Source organism: Notothenia coriiceps, unplaced genomic scaffold (assembly GCF_000735185.1).
Source record: "Notothenia coriiceps isolate Sejong01 unplaced genomic scaffold, NC01 NC01_scaffold00000116, whole genome shotgun sequence".
In the NCBI taxonomy this organism is placed as follows: domain Eukaryota; kingdom Metazoa; phylum Chordata; class Actinopteri; order Perciformes; family Nototheniidae; genus Notothenia; species Notothenia coriiceps.
The window spans coordinates 40,915-67,094 of record NW_011332817.1 but is presented as its reverse complement, the minus strand read 5'-3'; the positions used below and the strand labels follow the sequence as shown (position 1 = coordinate 67,094).

The following is a 26,180-nucleotide window of genomic DNA, read 5'->3' as shown; positions in this document are numbered from 1 at the left end:
AGCAGAGAGAGTGAAAGCCTTCAGGGCTTGCCTCGCTCAATTCCAGCCACGCAAATATGTTCTCTTCAGATCATGTCTGCGGTTACTGGGGCTCATGGCGTCAGCCATCCTGATGGTACGACTGGGACTGGCTGCACCCGACTTTTCTAGTACGGGGCGTGCCTATGGGTGCTGTCCTATCGCGGAAGGTGGTCACCACAGACGCATGTCTGACGGGCTGGGGGGGTATATACGAAGGTCGACCTGTGAGGGGTCTCTGGAGCAGAGACCTCCAACGGTCACACATAAATTATCTGGAGCTTTTAGCGGTGTTCCTCACCCTGAAACGCTTCTGAAACCTTGCCTTTTCTCAGAGGACATCATGTCCTCATGAGGACAGACAACACGACCACAATATCGTATATAAACCGCCAAGGGGGTTTGCGTTCTCTCCAGTTACACATGCTGGCACGCAAACTGATCTTATGGAGCTGCGGACGTCTCCTCTCTCTGAGAGCGACGCACGTACCAGGAGTGATGAACCTCGGGGCAGATCTGCTGTCCAGAGGTGCACCACTATATGCAGACTGGACTCTACATCCAATAATTGTGAGTCGGCTGTGGGTGCGTTACGGCTGGGCCACGGTGGATCTGTTCGCATCAAAAGAAAATGCTCAATGTCAGCTGTTCTTTTCAATGCGCGATTTAAACGCACCTTTAGGCGTGGACGCGCTCGCGCACGTTTGGCCTCCGGTCCTTCTGTACGCGTTCCCACCCCTGGCTCTGATACCCCCAACTCTGGCCAGAGTGAGAGAACAACGCCACACACTGATCCTAATAGCTCCACACTGGCCTGCAATGTACTGGCTGGCGGAGATATATCAGCTGCTGTGCGGGCAGCCGTGGACATACTGTCTCAGGCGGGGGGGAAGATTTTTCACCCACACCCAGAGCGCTTGGCACTATGGGCCTGGCCCGTGAGTGGTATAACCTGAATACAGTGGGACTCCCTCAGAAGGTGATAAACACTATTCAGAGTGCAAGAGCTTCCTCCACCAGGTCCCTCTATGACTGTAAGTGGAGGGTGTTTGAGGAGTGGTGCCTTCAAAAGGGACACATCTCTTTTCAATGTCCTGTCGGGGTGATTCTATCATTTCTACAGGACCTGATTGATAAACACAGAGCTTTCTCTACGATCAAAGTGTACCTAGCTGCTATTGCTGCATTCCATGTGGGCTTTGAGGGAAAGACGGCTAGCCACCATCCCTTGGTCTGCCGTTTTATGAAAGGGGCTCGCAGGCTCCTCCCTGTTTCCAGGTCACTGGTGCCAGGTCACTGGTGCCCCTTGAGACGTGTTGAGACAGTGTTCTACCTGTTAAGTTCTGGTTGTTTTGGTGATTTTCGAGATAAGCATGTCAAGCAATACGGGAGTTTCAATATCCCATCGTGAGACATCGAACGGAGTGTTATGAATGAGAACTATAGGTTACTTACGTAACCCCAGTTCTCAGAGTAACATGAAGTGAGATATCTCACCCGACGGCCCTTATTGCTAAGGCGAAGCGAGAAGAGGTGCTTATTTTGAATGACGCTGCGACGTAGCGCAAGCTACTTAAAGGGTGGGTGGATTCCCTGACGTAGACGTCAAAATCACCAGCCAATCAGGATTGGCGTAATGAGATTGATGCTTCTGTTTGCATATGCGTTGAGGCGCATCCCATAGTGAGACATCTCACTTCATGTTACTCTGAGAACTGGGGTTACGTAAGTAACCTATAGTTTCTTAAAAAAACACCAGCATCTGTTTGACATTCACAAAAGCTTGTAAAGTGGTTTGATAATCTTAATGAGGAAGATGGAAACGTCAACACTCCTGTATTGTATCCCTGGAGTCATGTTGATATATGATATTTGGAAATACTTAAAAAACACCCTGTACACTGAATGATATGCGTTTATGTGCTGAATCATCATATCACGCCTACACTGATTAGCATTCATCCTCTTCTGGTGGGAAATATTATGATCACTGGTCTTCTAGAGACCACTGGGTTGACTGGCACACACACACACACACACACACACACACACACACACACACACACACACACACACACACACACACACACACACACACACACACACACACACACCTCTCTCAGTGGGTGCCAGCAGCAGACCAGGTAATGATGGCTATTTTAGTTTCTCTACTCCTGATGTTCACATTGACTGGCAACCTCACACTGAGACAGATAATCTGCTCTCCTCTCTGCCTCGTAGGGAAAGAGGAAGATAGGAAGTGGGCAGAGTACTCTCCTGTTGTGTATCAGCGGTGTGCCACTCACGCTCACCCCTAGGATCCTCACATGAGGCTGAGCAAGTACACACACACATTTACACAAACACACCTGCACAGAGAAAGAGTTGTATGTTGAGGAAAATAGCAGGAGAGACGGTGAGGGAGAGGAGCAAACATGAGTCGGAGAAAACAGAGCAACAAATAGATATTCATGAAGGTAAAGAAAGAAAAAAGGGCAACAGTTAAGCAGAACATAAATAATATAACATTACAAAAGAGAGAGAAGATCAATAAGCCAGTTAATAAAAACATATAAGAACAATTACGAAGTCCTTGCCTCAGAAAAGTAAGTAAAATCCTCATCAAAAGATCAGACTCTAATTAAGAAAGGTTGTCATAGAAACTTTATGAGCAAATAAAACATAATTGAAGATGAAAGTGATAGTTTGATATATAAAGCCACACATATTTTACTTGGTGTGTATGTGAAAGCCTTCCCTGACTGAAAGAACAGCTGTATAATTTATAGAAATATTTTCTTAATTTCCAAAAGGCAACCAAAGTATGCTTGCCGTTCAATTACAGCAGCGTCTTCTGAACATATTATTTTCAGTATATAAAGAGGCAGAGAGAGGTGGGTGCCCGTGCTTGCTCCTGAACTGCAAAGTGTCTCCGTGTGTAAAAGACACAAGACTAATCACTCTCATTGTGGCCTATTTCCATGGTAACTCTGCAACGAGCGGTAATTTAGCCTCGCTAGCTAACGACACAGAGCGAGTCATTATCTTAGCGCCAGGCTAGGGCCTCCTATTTAAAGATTCACACCATGAATGAACAATTAGAGAACAGATTGCTGGCCTAAGTGGAGGAGAGGCAGGAAAAGACCGAGGGGGCAAGGGGACGAGGCCAGTGTGTGGTGACCCCTGTGTCCACCATTTTAGGGATGCCCAGGGTATTGCTTTAAATCAGTGTTGTTAATGGAAAAACATTTAATAGGACGATTAATTGTTCTTAATAAGGATTTTGTAGAGTGGATATATTGTAAGAGACATAGCCTATAGTGCAAAATTAAGACTTAGAATTTGAGCATGCACATATTTCAGTGACCAATACAGGTTAGTAGCAAGATTTCATTTCATTTTTATTTGTCCCGCTCATGGTTCGCAAAACCAAATGTACAATAATTGCCAACAAAACATGTCTCTACAAACACACCATTGAGCGAAAAGAGAACAATCTTATATGACCTGCCCCTTTCTTAAAAAAAACAAAATAAATATAAATAAATGCTCTGCCCTTCATAATAAAAAAAATTCACAGACAAACATAACAGTATTTTAGGATACTAAGAGAAACACAAAAAATACTATACAATATTATTTTATCGAAGGACGACTATCACTACCCCACATTTCAGCCTTTACTTTAAAACCAGGATATATATATTGTCCATCCCCATTACAATTGATTTATGTTGCCATTAAGTTTGGAGGATTTGTTGCATTAATTAAATCTGCAAGGAATAGAAGGAACAGTGATCTGCTCTGAAGCATAACTTATTCTCACTAAATGCTCTCTCACACCCCTCACATAATATGTCCTGTTCCCCCTGATCCCTGTTATCCTTCAGTGTGTCCCCCGAGACAAACACCCACATCGACACACTCGCATAACCATCCCAAAACACAGGGCAACCCTCCCCAAGGTCAGTCTCTATCTGTCTGTCTGTCTGTCTGTCTGTCTGTCTGTCTGTCTGTCTGTCTGTCTGTCTGTCTGTCTGTCTCTCTCTCTCTCTCAGGCCTTTTGTGTGTCTCCTTCTAAAGAAGCTGTCAAGCTCTACTGTTTAAGGGCTCACAGGAGGGACAAAAAGCATACTTTGTTTTGTTTTGTTTGCCTGCCGTGGTGCTCGGCTGAGAGAGTGAGTGAAGGAGAGAGAGAGAGGGGGGAGTGGGGGGTAACATGTAATTTACTGTTTGCCCCACTCTACTGTACATTGCTTTAGTCATGCTAATGCAGCTCTTTGTAGGGCTGAGGAGATAGCCATCAATCAGCTGTCAATTGGTCAATTGAAAAGAAAAAGAGAGAGGGAGAGAGAGAAGGCATGTTCCCTCCCTCTATGTCCTCTTCTTCTTCTTCTTCTTCTCCTCTGCTACCTTGCGGACTTCGGGGTCCTAGGAAAACCTGGCAGCTGGATCCGGATCTGGAGTCCAGGTGGAGGGCAAAGCAAAGTGTGAATGCATGAAAATATGTCTGTTTCAATCTGTTTTTATGTCTTAATAGTAAGCTGTCTTTGCGTCAAATAGCCCCTAGTCTTGGTTATATTGTTGTTGTTGTTGTTGGTGTTGTTGTTGTTGTCAAAATGGATCTAAAAAGAAATATGTAATTGTAACGTGACACTTCTGGAAACTTGCGGTGCCACAGCAGAGGACAAACCCTTTATTACGCTAGCTAATGTTAGCGCTAAAATAAGCTAACAGGCCCATTAGTGCCAGTTCATTTAGCTCGTTAGCCGAAGCCTCGGGGCTGATGACATTCATTACATATGATTAGTGCACAATTAACATGTCTCACTCAGACGTCGCTCCCAATGTTACACGACACTTTTAATCATGTTTTATGAAATGTTTCCGCCAGCATGACATGATTTATGAGTTTTACATGACAGGGCGTTCATTACATTAACCAGCTGTAATCATAAATGCTGCTGCAGACTGATTCCAGGTCCAAAAGTCTCAATCCGTATCTATTTTCCCCACTGAAACTTGTGATGTAGTTTATTTAGTAATTAAATTGTTTTCCTCACATCAATTCTCCTCGGATTTTTCCATGCTTCCTTTGCTATTATTTTATAGGAATGCAATTTACATTCTGCAGCAATATGCAGTGTGTCAAGGTAACATTTCTAAAGCTGAGTCAGTGCTCACTTTTAGAAAATTACTACATTAGTACATTTCTGTCTGAAAGACCCAGATATGCACAGTCAGGATAAGGTTGTTTTTTTTGGAAGTTTTTTTCATATGAATGTGTGAGATTTTGACATTAACTCTGGCAGCCAAATGAAGAAGTGCAAAATAATAAAATAGTAATTTAGTTCAGGAATTCAAAAAATAAATAAAAGTAAATACATTATTTTTTTTAGGTTTGCCAAATGTGCATATACGATGGGTCCGTGTGTTCTTAAAAGTCATAATGGAAGAGCTCATTAATACTGACTTTTACTTTTGAAGTTAGCAATGATGCACCAAACATTTGCTTTATGGTTAATCTGGTAATAACCTTAGGCTAACCCTGCATTTAGTTAAGAGCTGGGGTATTTTGATGACATTCAAATATATATACATTCATATTACAGAGCTTTTAAAGTCCAGATTGGTAATATTTTCTTTGTTTTATGCACACTGTAGACTAGGAAATAAATCATCACATGTATGCAGATCACATTCAAAATAAATAAATTCAACACAACAAAAGATCACTGTTGCACCACATAACACAAAAGACACCCATTAACTCTCAACTTTAATAACTTTTAAGATTATAATGATAATTATGAAATTATGACATAAAAGGTATGTCGGCAGCATTTATATTAACAGCAAACCTCAAATATAGTTGATTTGATTTTCAATAAAGAAGACTGCTGCATGTATTTTTAACATTTCATAGATGGTGAATTTCCATCTTATTTGTTTTTAAGTTTTTGCAACAACGCTAAAACAAAAACCTGAAAATATTCGTTATACTCCAAAATCTAAGAACACGTGCCAAGACAATCCTACACACACACAGAGGTACAAACAGTACTATTCTCTTTTTTTCTCCATATCACACTCACCCCCCCACTGATCAACACACAGACATAGAGAGAGGGAGCGGTATTGATTTTGCTGTCTCCAGGCTGTTGAAAGTGTGTGTACTTGTGGCGTGTGTGTATAAAAGGGATTAAGGCCCACGCTCAGCTGAGATACCATCAGCCATCAACCCTGCTAGTCCGCTTCGGGCTTTCGCGGCTGCCGCATTGTCTATTCTGCTCCGCTATGTGAAAAATGTTGAATATCAACAATGGCTTTCAGTGGTGTATTGTTGAGTTTTTGTATGAACTAATCTTGCCTCAGTGAAAGAGACCTAGGGCTTGGACAAAACGTCTAGAGCCACAGCATTCCTAGCTGGCTCTCCCCTTGAACGCTGAGCAGAAGGCTGGGGCTGAGGGAGGCAGAGGAGAGGGGAAGGCAGGCTGGAGGAGAGGCAGGGACAGGGAGAGCCCAGGCCGGGGTACGAGCTCCGAAGCTGGGGGAACGAGGGATTGGCAGGCCAGGGGGAAAAAGGTGTGAAGTTGGAAGGGTGGGGTTGACATAGGAACCTGGTGAAAGTGGGATAAAGGTGAGGGACTGGGAGAGGAATGCTAGGTGTCTTCAAGACGAGGGATAAGGTGTCACATGGAGGAGGGAGGAAAGGCCAGGTAGGGCAGATAAAGTGACATACAAGACATGGGAGACTAGCCAGGAGGGTTTACATAGACCGAAATATATAATTTGTCCTGCATAAACATGCCGTATTTGTAGGAACAGCAATCTCAAGTCAGTTACTTTATAAGAACTCGAATATTCTGGAGGTATAACAGATCTACATTTGGGCAGAAAGAGTTGAATATTCCAGCTTCAGGAGTGGAGTCATTTTTTTTTGTGTTCTTTTCCTGCCATGGATGTAATGCTGGTTCAGTCACTCACGTCCAATCAGACATCAGGACCGCGGGCCTTGTCATAATGACAGCCATGACATCACTGCAAGGTAAGCTGACAGACAGATTGTCCGAATGATCGACGGACTCTGTGGCTGAGACTGAGAATATTTTGATTGGCTGTCTGTCTTTCAGATTGTTTTTCTCCAATCTTATCTCGCCTCCTTCACCACTTTCTCTCTCACTCTTATTGATGCAAGAGTCCAGGTGTGGTGCAGATGTAGAGAGTGTGAGGGACAACCAAAAGGCCATGAAGAGTTTCCATGCAGTTTTTATGGAGAATTATCTTCTAGCAACATAACTGTGGTGCATTGAGTGAGATTTCTGTGTTTTTGTGTGTGCGTGCATGCTCGGGTGGGTGTTGTGTGTTGCCATTTCTGTGGTCTCTCCTTTCTGTCCTGCTGGGTCTGATGATAGAGGCAGAGGGGACTGGTGTAATAGGGATCTTGTCCCTCTTTTTGTATCAGATCCAGCAATCAGGTTGGTTGGTCGTTGACACCATGTAAAATTAGCATTTATTTTTTATCAGTGTTGCATTTGTTTAATGTGCTTTGTTGAAGGGCTTATCAAATAAAGTTAAAATCCTTTAGTGTCACAATGTTTTGCCGTTTTCTTTAACAATAAATTACACAGTTCTTGTTTTTGTCATGTCAGTTATCTTGCAGGTGATCACTATCTACATTTTCCAGTTTCCTTTCCTTTAGTAATCATACTTATTCTAGTAACTACATTTATATTTTGAGTTACATTTATTTGTCTCTTCTTTTTCAGTGTGTACAGTTCACACAAAACCTGCTTAAAATAAGCAGTATTTATATATTCAGGCTATATTAGGAATCACATATACTAACATACTATTTATACCTTATCAGTACGATGTCAAATTGTAGTTTGTTCCAACTGCAGAGTTTGTGGCTTTTGTGCTTACGATAAATGCCCGGGTGTATATTGCATTAGCACACATTGCTGAGTATGAGATGGGAGCTTACAGTACAAACTCAAATTCCCCATTAGGCGCTTTCACACCGCAGTGTGCCTTGCGTCTTTTTAGACTGTGCAACTGCAGAGATTTTAAGCAAGCGACTTCAAACATTGCCCCTAGTTTCAGATTTCCCCCATCTGCTTAAACCATTTCAACACATTTTGGCCTCTCCTGGCCTGCAGACTACAGTCATTTTGAAATATGTTAATTACTTCAAATGAAGAAGTACGAAACAAGTTCAAACCCTATTCTACATTTCTGTAAATACGTTTCTTTTTGACAATTCACACAAAGTGAGTTTATATTAAAACGTGATGTATGGATTCTTCATACCTGTCATTTGGAGAGATACAAACTCAGAGTGTAGTTTTATCTGAACACAAGTCGTTTCTCATATTGTCCTCAGTCGCACTGCAGGGTCTGTTGGGTTCAACCTGGTGTGTGTGGCAGTTTGGGGTCAGTGCCACAGAAACCTAGGATTGAGAGATGGTTGGCTTAACCCCTCACCCCCAATTCACACGCACACACGGATGGTTGTGAACATCAGTGCAGTCTAATCGGTGGCCCCTGGTGATTTGTCCTCTCAGCTTGAGGCCCTGTCATTCCTCCCTGCTCTCCTCACAATTACAGCCATGAACTGAACTAGAAAATCTGCTCCAATCTAGCAATTAGTCCTGAGGCCACTGGCTGTGTGTGTGTGTGTGTGTGTGTGTGTGTGTGTGTGTGTGTGTGTGTGTGTGTGTGTGTGTGTGTGTGTGTGTGTGTGTGTGTGTGTGTGTGTGGTGTGTGTGCTCTTTGTGAGGACCAGACAGGAAGACTGCAGTCGTTGACAGCCAAATAACGATGTTCTAAACCATTTTGTCGTCAAGCGCATATTTTAACCTTCTTGCGATTAGTGTAAACAAATGATTCCACATTTGAGATGATTGTGGGCCTCACAACAATGATAGTGTTTTTAAAACGTTTATCCCGTGCACCTTTTTAGAAGTATTTAGTTTGTGTGGAATTACATAACCATTTTGAAACTTTAACTTTATCTCCATTTGCACTTGAGGACCAGCACAGTCTTCCTTTTCTGTGCCATGAAACAATGCAGACTGATGATTATTTAGTTTCATAGTCCCGCACACATACATTTTAAACACTAATGTTCAAGTTACGTGGTGCTATTATTGTTAAACAGAAATGATCCATTTGGATAAGCACTCAGGTCCCTTAATTTAGTGAAGCAAAGATGTTGCAACTTGTCTCAATTTGGTAAAGAAGAAAAGTGCTTTGGAATAAATTTGACAGATTTTTTAACCCCAGTTTCATCTACAGCACATATACCCTTGAAGGCACCAATGTTTTTACCTGTGAACCAATGCAAAAATAAGGTTTTATTTATATATCCCAACACCACGAAGTTGCTTCAATGGGCCTCAAGGAAATGATAGTTCTCAAAAGTAAAATTGTAAAAACAAAACACTTAGGGCCTTCGACCCTCTGGATGCAAGTTCTTATACAAAGTACTCAAGGACATGCATGGTAGCACTCACATGCCAAATGGTGGCATTCCTGTGAAGCCTAACGTTCCTCGTTATAACCACATATGACTCGGCTTGCTGCAACATGTATTAAGCCTATAAATAAAGACGGCCTCGGGTTCAATAGGTTTAAAGTAATCCAATGGAGGGTCCTTACAAGTGTAGCAAACTCTAATGAAAGTGCGAGTGTGTGAGGACGAGAGGATGAAGTGGACAGGGGAGGGTCAGGGCAGGGGGGGGGAGGCAGGCCTCACTGCGCAGTGACAGAGATGCTTAGTGCCGCCTGGCTTCCTCCTAAAGACTCGGCCTCCTTTCCCCCCCACGCATCTCACTCCTGTGTCCCCTCTCTCTCCTCCGCCACCACTCTCTCCTTCACTTTCCTCTCTCCTCCTTTTGTCCCGTCCCTCCTTCACCCTCCAGTTCCTCCACTTTTTTTTCTCACTTCCTCAGGTTTTCTTCCCCCCCATTTCCTCGTCTGGGCCATTACAGACACTCAGCAGCGGGCCGAGAGGAGGGGGTGGCTGGATGCGGCATTGGGATGGGGAGATTGAGTGCAGGAAGGAAGGACAAAAGCCCTGAGATGCAGCGGTCCACTGAGAGTGGCTGGATTTGAAAAGAAGCCGGACGGTTTCTTAATGCAGCGGCTGGATGGACAGACTCAGCCCTTTATCCTCGTCCTTTAGCTGATGCCTGTTTTGGCCAAAAAAAGCACATCATCCGCCTTGTGCCCTTCCCTCTATGCCCGATGTTTTATCTAACACATTAAGACTTGATGGAGGGATGAGGAGAAGAGGGTAACATAGCTGAAGGCCAGACACTTAGGAGGTAGATGCAGAAAACTTTACCGCTTCCTAAAAGGAGGAACTTGAGAAAGAAGAAGAGTGTGTGCGTGCATTTCTTTCAGAGGTCGCTTCTCTTGTATGGAACATTGAGACATTACACATTAGTGCTACACTATCCCTGCAGCTACTGCCCGGGTCAGTGCTAAAGGAGAAAATATTGACGGAGAAGTTACAAGCAGCACATTAACACAGCTGAAAGTGCAGCTTTTTACAAAATTGTACTCAGATGAAGCTCAGCTATAATTCCCAACACACTTTAACACCAATATGCAAACATGATCAAACTTCTTATCGTAATACTTTTGGTTTGGCTTTTTACATTTTCTATGAGATCAATAGGATATAAAAATAATTTTACAAATCCATAACTCTGTGTGTGCTAATCTTTGTGACACACCAACAAGGACAGACAACACTTTTCTTCAAAAGCTTGAGTAGTAAACAGATGAGCTGAATGGATTTACTGTCCCACTCCCATCTCTTATCCACCTAATTCTCCCACCAATTATGGCAGTTTGTATTCCGCAGTATTATTTTACTCGAATGGGAGGGGTCCTTGAATGATATTTTCTCTGCCTATGTTCATTTACTTGTATTGGCTGTGTCTTTGTTGTGGGTGGTGTAGGAGTATTATTATGGATTTGGCTGTGAGGGCTTAGCTGCTCTGTTATTCTGATATCAGCTGGACTTTGATCAAATGCAACAAGCTCTAAATCCACTTTAATCAGCGTAGCGTTAGTTAACAGCGAGGAGACTTCACAAGCGCAGGTTCTTTCTGAGAAGTCAGCGGAGGAAGGAAAACGCAGACTTATTGGCACTTTTGTATTTGCGATAATACACCTTAATAACATTCAAGTTTTGAATGACAATGGTGTGAATGCTTTGTAAAGATTTGTTGATTATTATTGAATTTCCGTTCTGTTTAATGGTATAGTAGACATCTTAAATCATTTTAAATTGCGTTAAATATTTGGTCTCTTTATGGGGCTATGCTCTTATTACTTTGTGTTTCAGTATTCTCAGGGATCACCTTTATTAAGTGCACCTGATGCACTTTATTTGTTGCATTACATTAATTTGGTTGAGTTCAGTCTTTTTCAATTATGTTGATTATCACATACATTACAAACAATGTCTTTACTTGGTGACATACTACAACTTTTTCTCTCAAAATCATAGAATTACCAGGAGGGAGAAAAGTTGTGTTTGTAAATATTAAACATGTTGTCAGCTATACATTGTCATATATGAATCAGTTTGCTCATGAGTATGAACATGTAGACATGTTGCTATTTGATTCTCATATGTATACTTAAAACAGCTAGAATCAATATGTCTAGGAGAAATTGATCAAATTATTGGTTTTGTGATTCTGTGTGTCAAAACTATTCACAGCACTTGTCACATCGGCCATTATCTATGACCAAGCAATACTGAACTTGTTTGACTTCCATCTTGATACTTTTTTGTAGAGCTGTTCTGTCAATGTTTGTGGTTTTAAATATCAGTGTAATAATACCCAAGCTAGCATATTTATAATTGCCTCAAGCTAATGTTTCCTAGGTAATTTGATGTGTTTCACTCACTTTAGTTGAACTTTTGTGGACTTCCCATCGGGATTAATGTCAACCTTTCACTAGTGATACTTAAGAGAAGCACAAGATTATTTATTTTGTATCTCAAATTTTAGAAGTTGTGACGGCAGTGTTCTGTCTAAAGCAGTGCATTGTAGAGCAGACCTCAGTGTGTGTGCACATTAGCAGAAGCACGGATAGACTTTCAAACAAAGAGGTTATAGGAGATTTGAGAGGATGGTTTTATTGCACAACAATAGGTTTTATAAGGCTTATACTGATCTGCAGCATACCTACAACAATGGTCAAACACACACACAGATGCAGGCATGCACATGTATCAACACAATCATCCTGAGCATGTGCCAACATGTTACACACAAAGTCAGAATAACCAAATCCAGCTAGCCTGCCCTAAAACACACACACACACACACACACACACACACACACACACACACACACACACACACACACACACACACACACACACACACACACACACACACACACACACACACACACACACACACACACACACACACACACACACACACAACTGCCCAACAGCCAAAGCCAAGTGACACCCAGGCCAACTCTCCATTTAATACGGAAACACACACATATGTAACATGTGACCACACAGCTTAGCCCCCCACTAAGACCCACAGAGCAGACCGTGTGTGTGTGTTCACGTCGGTCAGTACTGAGGCCTTTCCCTGCGGTTTGGAGAGCGGATGTAGAGGCAGAGAGAGAGAGAGGATTAGAGTGATATGGAGACAAAGAACAACAATAGTGTGTCACATTTTGTCAGAGAGGATTTTATGGAAAAGCTGATTTGGAGTCTGCCACCAACAAACAACGATCGGAAATATGGGATTTATTACTAAATCTGTTTGAGTATTCGCCTGAAGTTCAACAACGCCTAAGTGTGTGTGATACTTTCTAAATGAGTGAGTGTCCATGCAAATTCATATTAACATATTAACTGAAGATAAGGAAGTTATTTCAGTTTGGATATAATCACAGTCTTACATTGCTGACTAGTTTATTTATTTTGTTCATAGGCCCACACAGGAATCAACATAAAACAACATCAGTATCTGGATTTTACTGATCATGATTCAAAAGTAACCGTTCATGTAACCTATTCTCAATTGTTGTGAGGTTTTATTTTGAGGATTATTTATTTTCAAAACAGTTAAAATTCCCTAGTACTGTTAAGTGCAATTCGACTTTGTGGGATTCTTTAATATACTGTAGTTATTGCGATACATTCAAACCCAATTAAACACAGTACTATAGCTTGTGAAAACAAAAAAAAACTCAAGTTTGGACACAACTTTCTTTATTGTTTGAAGTTGCTCAGGTGTTTTGCTAACTAATACAGTAATGACAATGACGTACTGTATAGTCTGCATAGGGAAACAACGTACATAACTTGTTTTATTTTTAATTAATTTTTTAAAGGAGAGTCAGTACGTGGTTAAATCACTCCGCAGAGGAGAGTGTTTAACTTGAGAAGATTGACAAGATTTTCTCTCTTATTGCATCCCTGCTGTCTTCTAAATGAACCAAATACACATCAGTAAGTTGATCAAATAAAACATTTTGTGCATCTGTCTAAGGATTATTGCTCTTTTTACCTCTTGGCTTGCTAAATGAAGCGTCACTGAGTTTCAAGCGACTTTCACCCACAGTTTAGCGACCCGGCTGCGGGAGCCTTCAGACGCAGGCGGTGTGTGAGGGGGGGACGGGGGACACAGCAGGATCAGTTTGAAGTGAATGAAATGATTTAATGTTTCAGAGTCGGCCTCGCCCCTGGGGAATGGAGCGATATGGGCTCCTAATTGACACAAGGTCAACTGCTTCCCTCTCTCTCTCTCTCTCACACACTCACACACTCACACACACACACACACACACACACACACACACACACACACACACACACACACACACACACACACACACACTGTTTTCTGTTTCACACTGTTTCTATTTCAGCTGTCTCTCTCTCTCACACACACACCACAGTCTTGCCAGTATCCAGACCAGTCCAGTGCTGTCCAGCGGCAGACAAACAAAGGCCTGCGCTGTGTGACTGTAATGATGGATGACCACCACTCTCACATTTTATAGAGATTTCAGAGGAGTCAGTCCGTTCCCAGGCTGAGCTACAAGTCAATAGCCTTCTATCAAGCCTCCCAAAATCTCTAAAACGACATGTCTACGAAATCCTAAAAAAAACGATAAATGTTTTATGATTTTATTAGGCCGTAATCAGCCATTGACAGGGCAGCAGTTAAGGACAGCTGAATGTGATTAGCAGAGGGTGGAATGGTTTAATAGTGTCAGTATCAGCTGATTGACAGACCCCAGTGGTCACTATTGTTCACTCTGACGGCATGGACAGATTATGCACAGTGGTCGTCCTGTGAAAATGTGTTTTGTGCTTTTAATGGGAGTGCGTTGCTGTGGTACCTTTTACCAAATCCCTGCCTTAACAAGTCATTATTGAGTACTGAAAGCTTGTTTTCTTAAGACAAACTATGAATAAGCTGCTAATGGATTTGGAATGATTACTCATTTCAAAATAACATCTCCGAAGCTTTTTCTAAAATGGCATTTGTTCTTGATGCAGCAATCCGCTATATACGGTCTTGGTTTGAGATGAATGGGCTTTGAGATACTGACCATGATCCATAGTTCATGTTTGGCCTTGGTCCTTTGTTATCTCCCTGGACCCTGGCTCACATAAGCTCAAGCACCATCAGGTCTTAACCATCGTCCTGGTCGACCTTCAGGTGGAAGACTCTTCAAAATCATCTTTCAGTTGTAAACCTCCTTTCCCCTGTTTCATGGGAGACAGTTTACTGCTCTGGATTTAAATTGACCATTTTCAAGCTAGCAATCTTTACAGGTTCCACTAAGGTTTTAGTATCTAAGAACCATTTGAATAAGAGTTTGGCCAGATCCAAGTGATATCCACTGGTCATGTGGTGTGTCTCAAATGTTTTTGAGGATATCTCTTATTTACCCAAAAGAATCGGCGTGTACCCAACATCAGCTCTGATCTCAAGGTCCTTTTTAATCAATTGAGGTGAACCATTTGCTCTTCGATTAGAAATAGGGTGAAGTGCAGGAAGAAAGTCCTGTTACTGTTCTGCTCAATTGTTACGGCTTGTTGATGCAGCATTCGGCTGCTGCCAGTCTCAATGTTTTCCCTTTGTTGGAATCTGTTTGTCTGGAAATTAAATCATATCAATCGGTCGATTAAAGAAAGGAAATGGTCTATCTATCCTTGCGTCCCTTTAGGATACTTTTTTTGTTTGTTATTGCACTTGAGGTGTGGACATCTTTTCCAAAGGTTTATTCACAATTGGATCTAACACGTTTGACCCTTGATGACCTTTAGGTCTTACTAATGTGTATGGGACTAATGTGTACGTATGTGATGGGCAATAAAACTCAAATAATTCTCTGCTTTATTTTCAGAAATTCAAACTTTGAAACTGGGATTTGACCAGTATAGCTCCATGCTTATGTTTTGCTTAAACACAAGACACTTTCAAAGAGTAACAACTCACTTTCATACTCCACACATTTAAACTAATGATCTCAGACTAGCACCTAGTGACCTTGTAAACATTTGTGGAATTGCAATAAATAAAACGTCATCCATCCTGACGCAGGATGTTGCATCCCCAAACTGAAATAAAATCCACATAGTTGACAGACTCGCAGATGTAAGCGATGACACAAAGGGAGAGGAGTGCAGGTGTCAGAGGCGACGCCACCAGATGATCAGCTCCCTCCATGACATCTTCAACCCTCCGATTTATAACGTGCGGCAAGAAAACACGTCTCGCACATCTGAGCAGCGCCGCCATGACATCTAATCAGATGCCAGAGGATACGATGGTGTCACAGCTTAGAGAAAACACACTGATTCCCCACCGGCTGTATTGTCACCAAACGCTCTTCTCTCTATGGACTGTAAATGATTTAATTTGAGCGCCAGATGTGGCGTTTAGATTCTGCTAGCGCTCGTTGAGAAAGACAGAGGGAGGAAGAGAGAGGGAGAGAGAGGGAGTGGCAGCGAATGAGGAAATTACAGGAAGGAGAGAAACAGCTTGGCAGACAGACAGCCAACAGCAGCCCGGGCACTTGACAGAGCCCTCGAAATACCATGGTTGTGTGTGTGCGCGCAAGTGTTTTTTCCCCACTTGTGTATCATGACAGCTGAATGAAAATCAATCTGCTTCTACATCTGCCATCTTGAGTGTCGGGGAGCGCAGATGGGCCTTCCCTGTCACACTGAGCTAGCTGGCAGCCGACCAACTCAGGTCTTTCCACCTCTTCTTTCCTCTCCTTCCTAATCTCATCCTCTTCTTCTCTTCCCTCCTTCTTCCTCTCTCTCCTCTCCTCTTTTAATCAGATCCCTGGCTCTGAAGAACAGTTTTTTACAGCGTTGACGTCTCCAAGTCACTCTGAGAGCAGATGTTTTGGGGCCTCTTTTTTTTCATAGCCGCAATCTGGGCTCTAATCACCGTCATTGACGGCTCCGAGGGCCCCTGTTGAAGCTCTGAATGGCAAATTAAAGCGTTTTTAGATAACGTTTGTAATTGGCTAAATCGTTCATAAGCTCGGAGATCACACTTTTAATCTGCAGCCTAACATGACGGATCAGGAAATCGAGACGGATCTGCGTGTTTTGTGCCACGTTTCCTTGCCCCTGCAACCCGTTTTGGTTTCTCATACTGTATGTTTGATGCTTAATGATTTACCCATCAGATTAACAAACTCTAATCATGCTCTCCGCTGCAGTTTGTCCCAGTGTCAGGCGTTCCCGCTATCCCATCTCCTCTCTCATCTCCTGAGCCCATCTCATCTCTGGCATTAACTCCATTAGCCTGGTAATTGGCTCTCGAGGCAGCGGCCATAGACTACGAAGGCCACTTAATGTCCATCTCATCCCTCCCTTCTCCTCTCTGCTCCCCAGTCGATCATCTACCTTCCTCAGTAAATAGCATTAACTAGTCCCGCATAGAAATCTGAGGCCATATTAGTTTTATCCTATTGCCAGGCTTATGAGTCCCGATCGTAGGTGATGATATGGCTAAGTGGATATTTTTTTTCTCACATCACTCAAAATGGGTCTCCAAATAACCCCCAACTGTCACAGATGAATATGTAAATTCTGCTTATGGAGATCTCTTTCCAATTTTTAAGCAAGCCAGAAAAACTAAATCTGTATTTGAAAGATGTGGACACTCAGCTTTTCAGCCTGCCTCCCCCTCAACGTAGGCCTTGCTTTTCATTTCCTCGTAGAAGATGAGAGGAAATGTGAAGGTATTTCTCTCTGGTGTGGATATTCAGTCATTTTTGGGTGAATTTGTTTAGTGTCCCAGGAGACTCAGAAAATGCCGAATCCTGAAGTCAAATGCACCGACATTGTTTTAGACTTTCATCCAATGTAATGCCTCTAGAGCTTCATTTCCTGTGCATTTATTTTATAATTATGCGTAAACAAAACAGAAGCCACCAACAAACAGTGACACTGTTCTTTCTGAAAATTTCTCAACAGTTTTAACTATTTCAAGGTCAGAGCGAGATAACTTGCGATAACTTTTGTACAAAAGGGTTTGAAGCTCTAAAGGATTCAGTTTTTTCCTAGTTTAATCCACAAACATCTATTGGGTGCGGAAGTTAGTTTTTTTAGTGTGTGTGGGTTTCAACGGTATTTTTTAACTGGACCCCTCCAATGGAGAAAAAACATTGTCCATCTAGGCTGAACTGAAATACTGCGTTTCAGTTTAGAATTGTGTTGGTTGTAATGGAGTATTACGTGACATTTAAATGTTTTATTTTTCAGTTTTTCTTCACATGTTTAGGGTCTCGGTTTTTGCCATTATAGCGAACTATTTGTCTACTGTATGTACTTTCTAATGGCTAATGCACGGTCGGCTTCACTTAAGGAACAATGAAGTGAATAGAAGTGAAGTTTTAAGTTACAGATGTCTGCTCTAGTGTTGAGTGACTGTATCTCAGGTCTATACTTACAGCAGTGTATGGCCTCTACCCTTGTACCAATTTATTTTTTTGCGTTCACTTTGTTGAAACCTTGGACTAGATTCACCTTGCAGCTTCTCCGGGGAGCTCATTGTTTAGATTAATGACTTTCCAACAGCATCGAGACTTCTACACTGATGGCGGTGATGGCAACATCAGGCCGAGAGACAAACAGTCCTGTCACTTACCGATGTTAGACACCAAGGCTACCCAGAAGAAACATTTCTCTTGTTGTTTACACTCTCTGATGATTCTCTAATCCTTCAGATCCCTCCGTCTCCCTCCGCTTCTGTGTTTTTGCAAAGCCTCTCTATCTGTTCTATGAAACCTTGGTGTCTCATCTGAGGGATTTTAGAAACAGAGTAATTAGTTAGCAATAGAGGAGCTGTTGGTGTGCAATGATAGCTGCCACCACCCTCCACCCCCCCCCCAACCCAAGAGAGGGACAAATCAATCAATAACCTGCTGATTTATTTCACGTTCTTATCGTCTAATTTAATTGCTGGCTCTTTTGTATCTTTGGAGTTGTGGGGGAGGTGGTGTTGAGGGGGAGATAAATAAAGGGAGGGTGTAGGGATGATGCCGAGTTGAAGAAGGAAAGAAGCGGCAAGTTTTTCGTCTTGTTTTTGTTTTGTCATGTTGCTTTTTGCGTCCATGCATAGCACAGTTTTGCAGGGAGGCGTTTCGGGACACAGCTTTGTGCCTCTGCCGTGTATTTTACTGCTGCAACACTGCCTCCATTGGTTCATAACTCTATAAGAAGCAAACACACACACACGGGGGGAGGAGAAAAAAACAGGCGTGAGCAATCCTTCCACAAATTATCAGAAAGAAGAAATTTAATTAGCAATATAAATGCCAGGCGGAGTACATTATGTGCAATTGTCTTGCTATCTTTCCAGAAATTAGTCCTTTAAAATGAGTTTGCTGTATTAATCATCTGCTGAAATATTTTTTGATCGCTGAATTAATAGTTTTGCGTTTGGGGGCCGTGTTTTTTTTAGGTATTCATTGACATAGGTGATTGCCTCTTAATTATGACAGCGTCCTCCTCCTATCCGCGCCTATTAATTCCTGTGTTGTGGCGTCGCAGCAGCCCGCTGCCTGGCCCTGTATCTACTAATTACTTCTCTAATTGAATTTGCTCTCTGTTGCCAGGCTGTTTTTTTAAGTGGCCGTTTGTCGCCGGGCCTCATTGTGTCTTTGTGTGACAGCTAGCTGCCACACTGACGGCAACAGGATGCACTGTCTCTCTCCTCAGTATTCATGTCTCTCCCTCTGTATCATTACCTATAGCTCCCAGACCTATGTAGAGTTCCCAGTATAAATGAAGGCGGGGAATTAATTAATGAGAGACGGTGAAACAATTACACGCCCCTCCCCACTCGATGCTGCCCGCCGCCCTGCTGTCATTGGTTCAAGCCTCTGTAGGATTGTTGTGACTAAGAGCCCGCCGCTCACCATCCAGCAATTCAAGATGGAATGTCTTTTGCAGAATGATAAATAGCATACAGGCGAATTATGTAGCTCCTTTACCATCAACAAAACGGCTCCTAAGGCTGAAGGCCAACTATATTTAACTGTTGTGTAACAGTTTATGAATAATAATATCTAGGTGAAAACAGGGGCCGTCCCTCCCTACAGGCCGATCATGCAGGCTGCATGGGGCCTCACATTGCGCAGGGGGCCTCGCGCACGGGGCCTCGCACAGGGGGCCTCGGCTTATGAGCTCAGCTTGTACGCAGTTCTCCGTGCATCCCCTTAACTCCTAACAGTCATCGTCATGTCAACCACAACACAGAGAAATACTGATAGAAATGTGTGTGTAGTTGCTGATACATTGCTGACAGAGGGAACTGCATTTGAATACAGATTTAAGAAATATCATGCAGTTTTTATGTATGTAATAAGCATGTTTTGTAGGGGTGTAACGGTTCACAAACATTTCGGTTCGGTACGTACCTTGGTTTTTAGGTCACAGTTCGGTTCGGTACAGCTGAAAAAATTATCACAAAACATAAAATATTTTTTGGGTTTTTAAAATTATTATTAAACTGAATAATGTATTCACTCAAATAAACCCGAATAATTTCGGGACGGGTACGTGTACCGTTACACCCCTAATGTTTTGTCTTGACTATATTACAACTATATTATAATGAAATAACATATTATTTATATTATTGAATTGATTATGATTATTATTATTATTAGTAGAAGTAGTTTATTTGTCATTAATTTATATTTTAATCTTTTTGAGGCTAGTATTTGGCAGAAAATGCAGACGTATTCACCTGTAAACGCATACTGAACGACATACAAGCACATTTACCATTTACCTCACTGTATAAAAAAGTAACTGTGTTGATAGTAATAATAAACATCATCTCACAATATCGTTGGGGCCCCAAATTGGCCAGGACAGCCGCTGACTCCGAGATACAATCTTACCCGAAACATGAAGATAAGCGGGGGAGTATTGTAAAACAAAGGCTCTAAACCAGCAGATGATATAGTTTCGGTATTGGCCCAAGGTGGTTATGCAGGTGAAATATCCTGGGATACTGCTTGGCGTGTCTGGATAGCGTTGGAGGAATGCTGGAACGTTGATAATTAACACTAAGGTATATTCTAAAGGCCAAACTGTGTTTTTCATCTTGTTGTTATATTTCATAAGTGTATCAGGCATTGAATAGATAACAAAAGTTAGCTGCTAACGGGGATAGCTTTATAAATGGCCGCGTGAGGCAATGTAGCATGCATGATGTTAATTCAAGGCCCATTTCATTTTATGTAGCACTTCTCACAACATAGCGCATACAAAGAGGCGTGAGAGAAAAGAACAAGACAAGGGGAAAGGAGATTAAGAAATAAAGAGAAAAATGGGAGGGTAACAATATACTACAAGATTGTGATTTGACAAATAAAAACGTGACTGTTACATTTTTGTTACCGTTTTAGGGGTGGTCGAATGATTGCTTGGAAATGAAAAAATTTAAATAGTGGTGTGTTTCCTGGTTTGAAGAACCAGCATCCTTGAGCCGTGATAGAAGAGGTTTTGTGGTGCCCTTAAGTGAACCTGGGGGCTGTGTTGTCTGTGGAACCTTGTGTTCCTGTAGGTTCCCATGGGATCTGGTTGGGCTCACCTCTACGCACAGCGTCGGCTCTGGAACCTTACTTCTGGATAGGGGTTGGACTCTATTCTTCTCCGGAGTTGCTCAAGGTGTGAGGCGCCGGGCGGGTGTGGGGATGCTCACAAGTCCCCGGTTGGGTGCTTCGTTGTTGGAGTTTACCCCAGTGGACGAGAGGGTCGCCTCCCTACGCCTGCGGGTTATGGGGGGGAACAACTCTGACTGTTGTGTGTGCTTATGCACCCAACAGCAGTTCAGAGTATACAGCCTTCTTGGAGACCCTGGAAAGAGTCCTGTATGGGGCTCCTGAAGGGGACTCTTTAATCTTGCTGGGAGACTTCAACGCACATGTGGGCAATGATGGAGACACTTGGAGGGGTGTGGTTGGGAGGAGCGGCCCCCCTGATCTGAACCGGAGTGGTGGTTTGTTACTGGACTTCTGTGCTAGTCATGGATTGGCCATAACAAACACCATGTTCGAACATAAGGATGCTCATAAGTGTACGTGGTACCAGAGCACCCTAGGCAGAAGGTCCATGATCGATTTTGTTATCGTATCATCGGACCTGAGGCCGTATGTTTTGGACACTCGGGTAAAGAGAGGGGCGGAGTTGTCAACTGATCACCATCTGGTGGTGAGTTGGGTCGAGTGGTGGGGGAGACCTGGTAAGCCCAAACGTGTAGTTCGGGTGAACTGGGAACGTCTGGAGGAGGCCCAAGTTCAGGAGGCCTTCAACTCACACCTCCGACGGAGCTTTTTGGGCATTCCTGTGGAGGTTGGGGACATTGAACCAGAGTGGTCGGTGTTCAAAGCCTCTATTGCCGAAGCCGCGGCGGGGAGCTGTGGTCTCAAGGTCCTAGGTGCCTCAAGGGGCGGTAACCCTCGAACCTCCTGGTGGACACCGGTGGTCAGGGAAGCCGTCCGACTGAAGAAGGAGGCCTTCAGGGATTTGTTATCCCAGGGGGCGAGGCAAAGGAGCGGGTGTGGGAGAAGTTCGGAGAAGACATGGAAAAGCACTTTCGGGTTGCACCAAAGTTGTTCTGGAAAACTGTCAGACACCTCAGGAGGAGGAAGCAGGGAACCATCCAAGCTGTAAGGATGCCACCTGGGCGCCTCCCCAGGGAGGTGTTCCAGGCACGTCCAGCTGGGAAGAGACCAAGGGGTAGACCTAGGACCAGGTGGAGGGACTATATCTCTTCGCTGGCCCAGTCAGAGCTGATTGATGTGGCCAGGGAAAATAAAGTTTGGGGCTCTCTGCTGGAACTGCTACCCTGCGACCCGACCACGGATAAGCGGGAGAAGATGGAAGGATGGTGTGTCAACTCTTAAATCACAGAGGCTGACACTGAGAGTATTGGGTTTTTTTGGGTTAGGATTTCATTAAGTGTGTATTTAGGATCTTACAGTCAAAAATAAGATTTGATTGAGGATCCTCTGATGAGAACCTTCAGACATTTGCTTTGAGTCTGACTGTGCTTCAGGTAGAAGCACCATTGAAAACGAATGCATCCTTTGGCATTAGACGTGAAGGTCGTTTCATCGTGCTGTCCTTGGAGGAAGTCAGCAGGAACAAAGCTTTTACGTAAACATCTTAATCTTAATCATCTCTATTAAACAGTGAAATAAACCATGGCAGGTACTTCTTGGGGGCCATATCTCTGATCCAGGATCAGAAGTTCCTGAAAAAGCATGAATGTGATGATAAATTCAGAGGCCTCCTAATCCCAAAACCAGACCCCTATACTTTTTAACAACTTCTAGTTCAGTCACTCATCTTTTTTTTTTAACATTTTGGAAAAAATATCCTCTCTCAGTTTGATAAAAATACCAAACTTTGGGCTACAGCAGGATATAAAACAACATTACTGCCATCTTTATCGACCCATCTCAGTCAAACCCTGCCTCTTACATACATCCTGACTCACAGCATCTTGTCCTCCATTATCCTGCTCTCCCTCACCCCCAACCTCACCCTTTCAGTTGTCTTTTTGAAAACTTTCTCTCCTCCTGTCTCTCTTGATATTGATCCGCTCTCTCTGCCTCTCCATCCATCCATCCATCAATCTCTCCCTGCCTCACCCCTCCTCTCTCCCTCTATTGATCCTTCTCCCCCCTCCTCCCTCACCCTCACCCTCTCTTTGCTTGCTGCTATCTGGCTCGTCCTTTGTCTTCTTATCGAGGTTTCAGGCTTTATTCTGGCTGCTGTTATTGACAGGCCTTTCGCTTCACGGCCAACTAATGCATCCCTAATCCCACCTTTGTTACTCTGGAATGTTTTCTCTCTCTCGCAGACACACACACACACACACACACACACACACACACGCATACATACGTTTTTGCCACTTCGTGAGGGTGTGTTTTTGGGCCACAAGGATGTTGATCCCAGCTTTCTGTTTGTTGGGGAAAGCCATCTATCAATCAAAAAGGGACTGGTGTCTGTGTGTTTGCTTGCGCATGTGAGCGTGCACGTAGGTATTGAGTGACAGGCGGAATCGTGGCTGAAGACGTTTGATAAGCTTGTATTGTCGGTCGTCGTCGTCCCCCCTCCTCTCCTCCCCACCTCTACCTCGATAAGAAATACATTCGACTAGAGCTGATAACGGTGTCAGGAGCGGTAAAGCCCCACTCTAAAGAGACACACACACACACGCCACAGGAGAGGTGTCTTTCTTCAAACACCTTGGCTGTAAATGATACTCTCAACAAACAGCGACGACAACACAACTCAGGAAGAAGAAGATTCAGATATCGTGTGTGTGACGGAGGGTGTGTTTGGAGGGAGAGTGATGTGCGATATGGCTGGAGGATATGCTATGGGCTTATTGAATAAGGTCTTAGTGATAGCACCACTGTGTGTGCATCTGTATGCTTGTGTGTGTGTGTGTTGTGAACAGCACAGAAAGAATACAGTAATAGGCTTAGAGCGGCAAAGTGTCAGACTCAACAAACAACACACTGCTCTCAAAGACTGAAGTGTGTGTGTGTGTGTGTGTGTGTGTGTGTGTGTGTGTGTGTGTGTGTGTGTGTGTGTGTGTGTGTGTGTGTGTGTGTGTGTGTGTGTGTGTGTGTGTGTCGTACACCAGGCTTTACAATCAGATAGTCTTCACCGCTGTTTTGAAACGTTCCACGTTGAGGTCAAAGATGCCATCAGCCAACTCAGAGAGGCCTTCAGGCAAGTCAAACTTTTTACTAGGTGTTACAGTTTCTTTACAGACATTATCACCAAGGAAAGGAATCTAATTAATCGTTTAGAAAGGTCATCCCTGTAAGTCTAGGCATCAACACTGGGAGAAAAATGTCATCCCTGTAAGCAGAGAGTTCATTTGCATACGGCAATGACAAAAATGTAAATTCAACGACACGATCAGAAACTTTTGCTATCTGTTTTTAAATAAGAAATCCTAAATGCTGTAAAACGAACCCATTTCTGTTTAGTTTGTTGATTACTCCGTTTAATGTAGGGCTGCAGCAAACATTGTTGATTAATCCGTCAATTAGTCTTTATTTTTCACATTCAGGTTAATTTTTTGATTGTGTTGGTCTTTAAAATGTCAGAAAGTTGTGAAAAATGTCACTCTTTGTTTCCAAAAGCACAGATGAGGTCTTCAAATGTGTTACCTGAAAAAAAAAACAGATAAGAGAATTTGTACTATTATACTTGTATTAATTAAGTTATCTTTCAAGCAAAATGCCCAACGTCTGATGGTTCAGCTTCTCAAAATTGAGATTTCACGGTTTACATAATTTCTTATTATAATTATATTTATAATTATTTTGGGGACAGTTTTAATCACAGTTTGTGCTTTGGCATATTGTGATGGGTATATTTGTCTCGCTTTGTGATGTTTCATACACAGAACGATTAATCAAGACATATATTGTCAAATCGTCTCGCAGTGATGGCTGATAATGATGATGAATCACTCAGGTTTGTGAAGCAGCTTCAAGAATTTAAACTTGATTCAATTAAGACTCTTCATCATGAAAACAAAATACTGCAGGGGCTATCTGGTGACAGAGAAAATCAAGTGTGTGACAAAAAAACAATAACTCTTATGTATTTTTTTAGTAAAAAATATACAATGGATTCTGTAGAATTGTCACTTGCAACGTGTCAATTTAAAGTAGGAAATGTAGCTCAATGTTTCCATATTTTTCCCATTTTTATATGACTGCAAAATAAACTACAAATTATAACTCTGAAAAACATACTATCGATGCAATTAGGTAGTGTACTCACACAATGACAAATTAATCAGTAGGTGAATGTAGATCAATAAGTATGTCATCATTATTATATTCACACAGAACTATCATGGAAAACATAAATGTATCCAAAAAAGCTATTCATATAAGTGACAAATTAAGATTCTGAGATTGAGATAAAACATGTTGAAACTTGATCAAAGTTGATGCTAAACAATAAATAACTAAATAACATCAATATTAAATACTACTTAAAGCTCAAATATGTCTTCAGAAACTGTAGATTTAGGACACTAAATATGTTGGATATTCCTTTCAGAAAAATAAAAGTGGTAGAGAGATGGAAAAAAAATAAAACGAGGTTGAGCGCAAACAACATTTGCACAAGTCGTCCATTACTGCAGTGAAAGAACAGTGACCTGTGAAGAGATTTCAGGAATAGGGCCAGAGCACGAAGCGAGGGGAGGACCAAGGAGATAAAGGAAGAAAGAGAAGAGAAAGCGAAAAAGATAAAGAAAGAGTGAAATTACCAGAGGGCAGGAGAAAAGAGGGTTATTGTGAATGTGCATTAACAGGGTGTATGATGAAGTTAGTTTTTTTGTGCTGTGTGCAGTGACTAGGGGCTAAGGAGTCAGGAGGGGGGAGGAGGGGAGGGAAATCAATGGCAAATTACACGCGCTCGGCTGTCCCATTGTAGAGTATGGCCGCTATATCCTAAAGAAGGCACTTTTAAGATGATGCAGCCAAATGGTGGATGGACTCCAAGATCATTTTTATTGATTTTGAGGGGATGTCAATAGATGGGGGGGGGGAGAGGAGGAGGA

At 42.6% G+C, this 26,180-nt stretch overlaps 1 protein-coding gene across 1 annotated transcript in view; it reads left to right on the top strand.

Moving 5' to 3' along the window:
- Nucleotides 1-943: 943 nt before the first annotated feature.
- Nucleotides 944-26,180, top strand: part of LOC104941187 (tetratricopeptide repeat protein 14-like) — a 34,649-nt gene continuing 9,412 nt past the window's right edge. Inside the window, exons 1-2 of the mRNA XM_010766282.1 lie at nt 944-1,052; nt 3,909-3,983. Of these exons, the coding sequence (XP_010764584.1) occupies nt 944-1,052; nt 3,909-3,983 (184 nt within the window). The remainder of the gene's footprint in view (nt 1,053-3,908; nt 3,984-26,180) is intronic.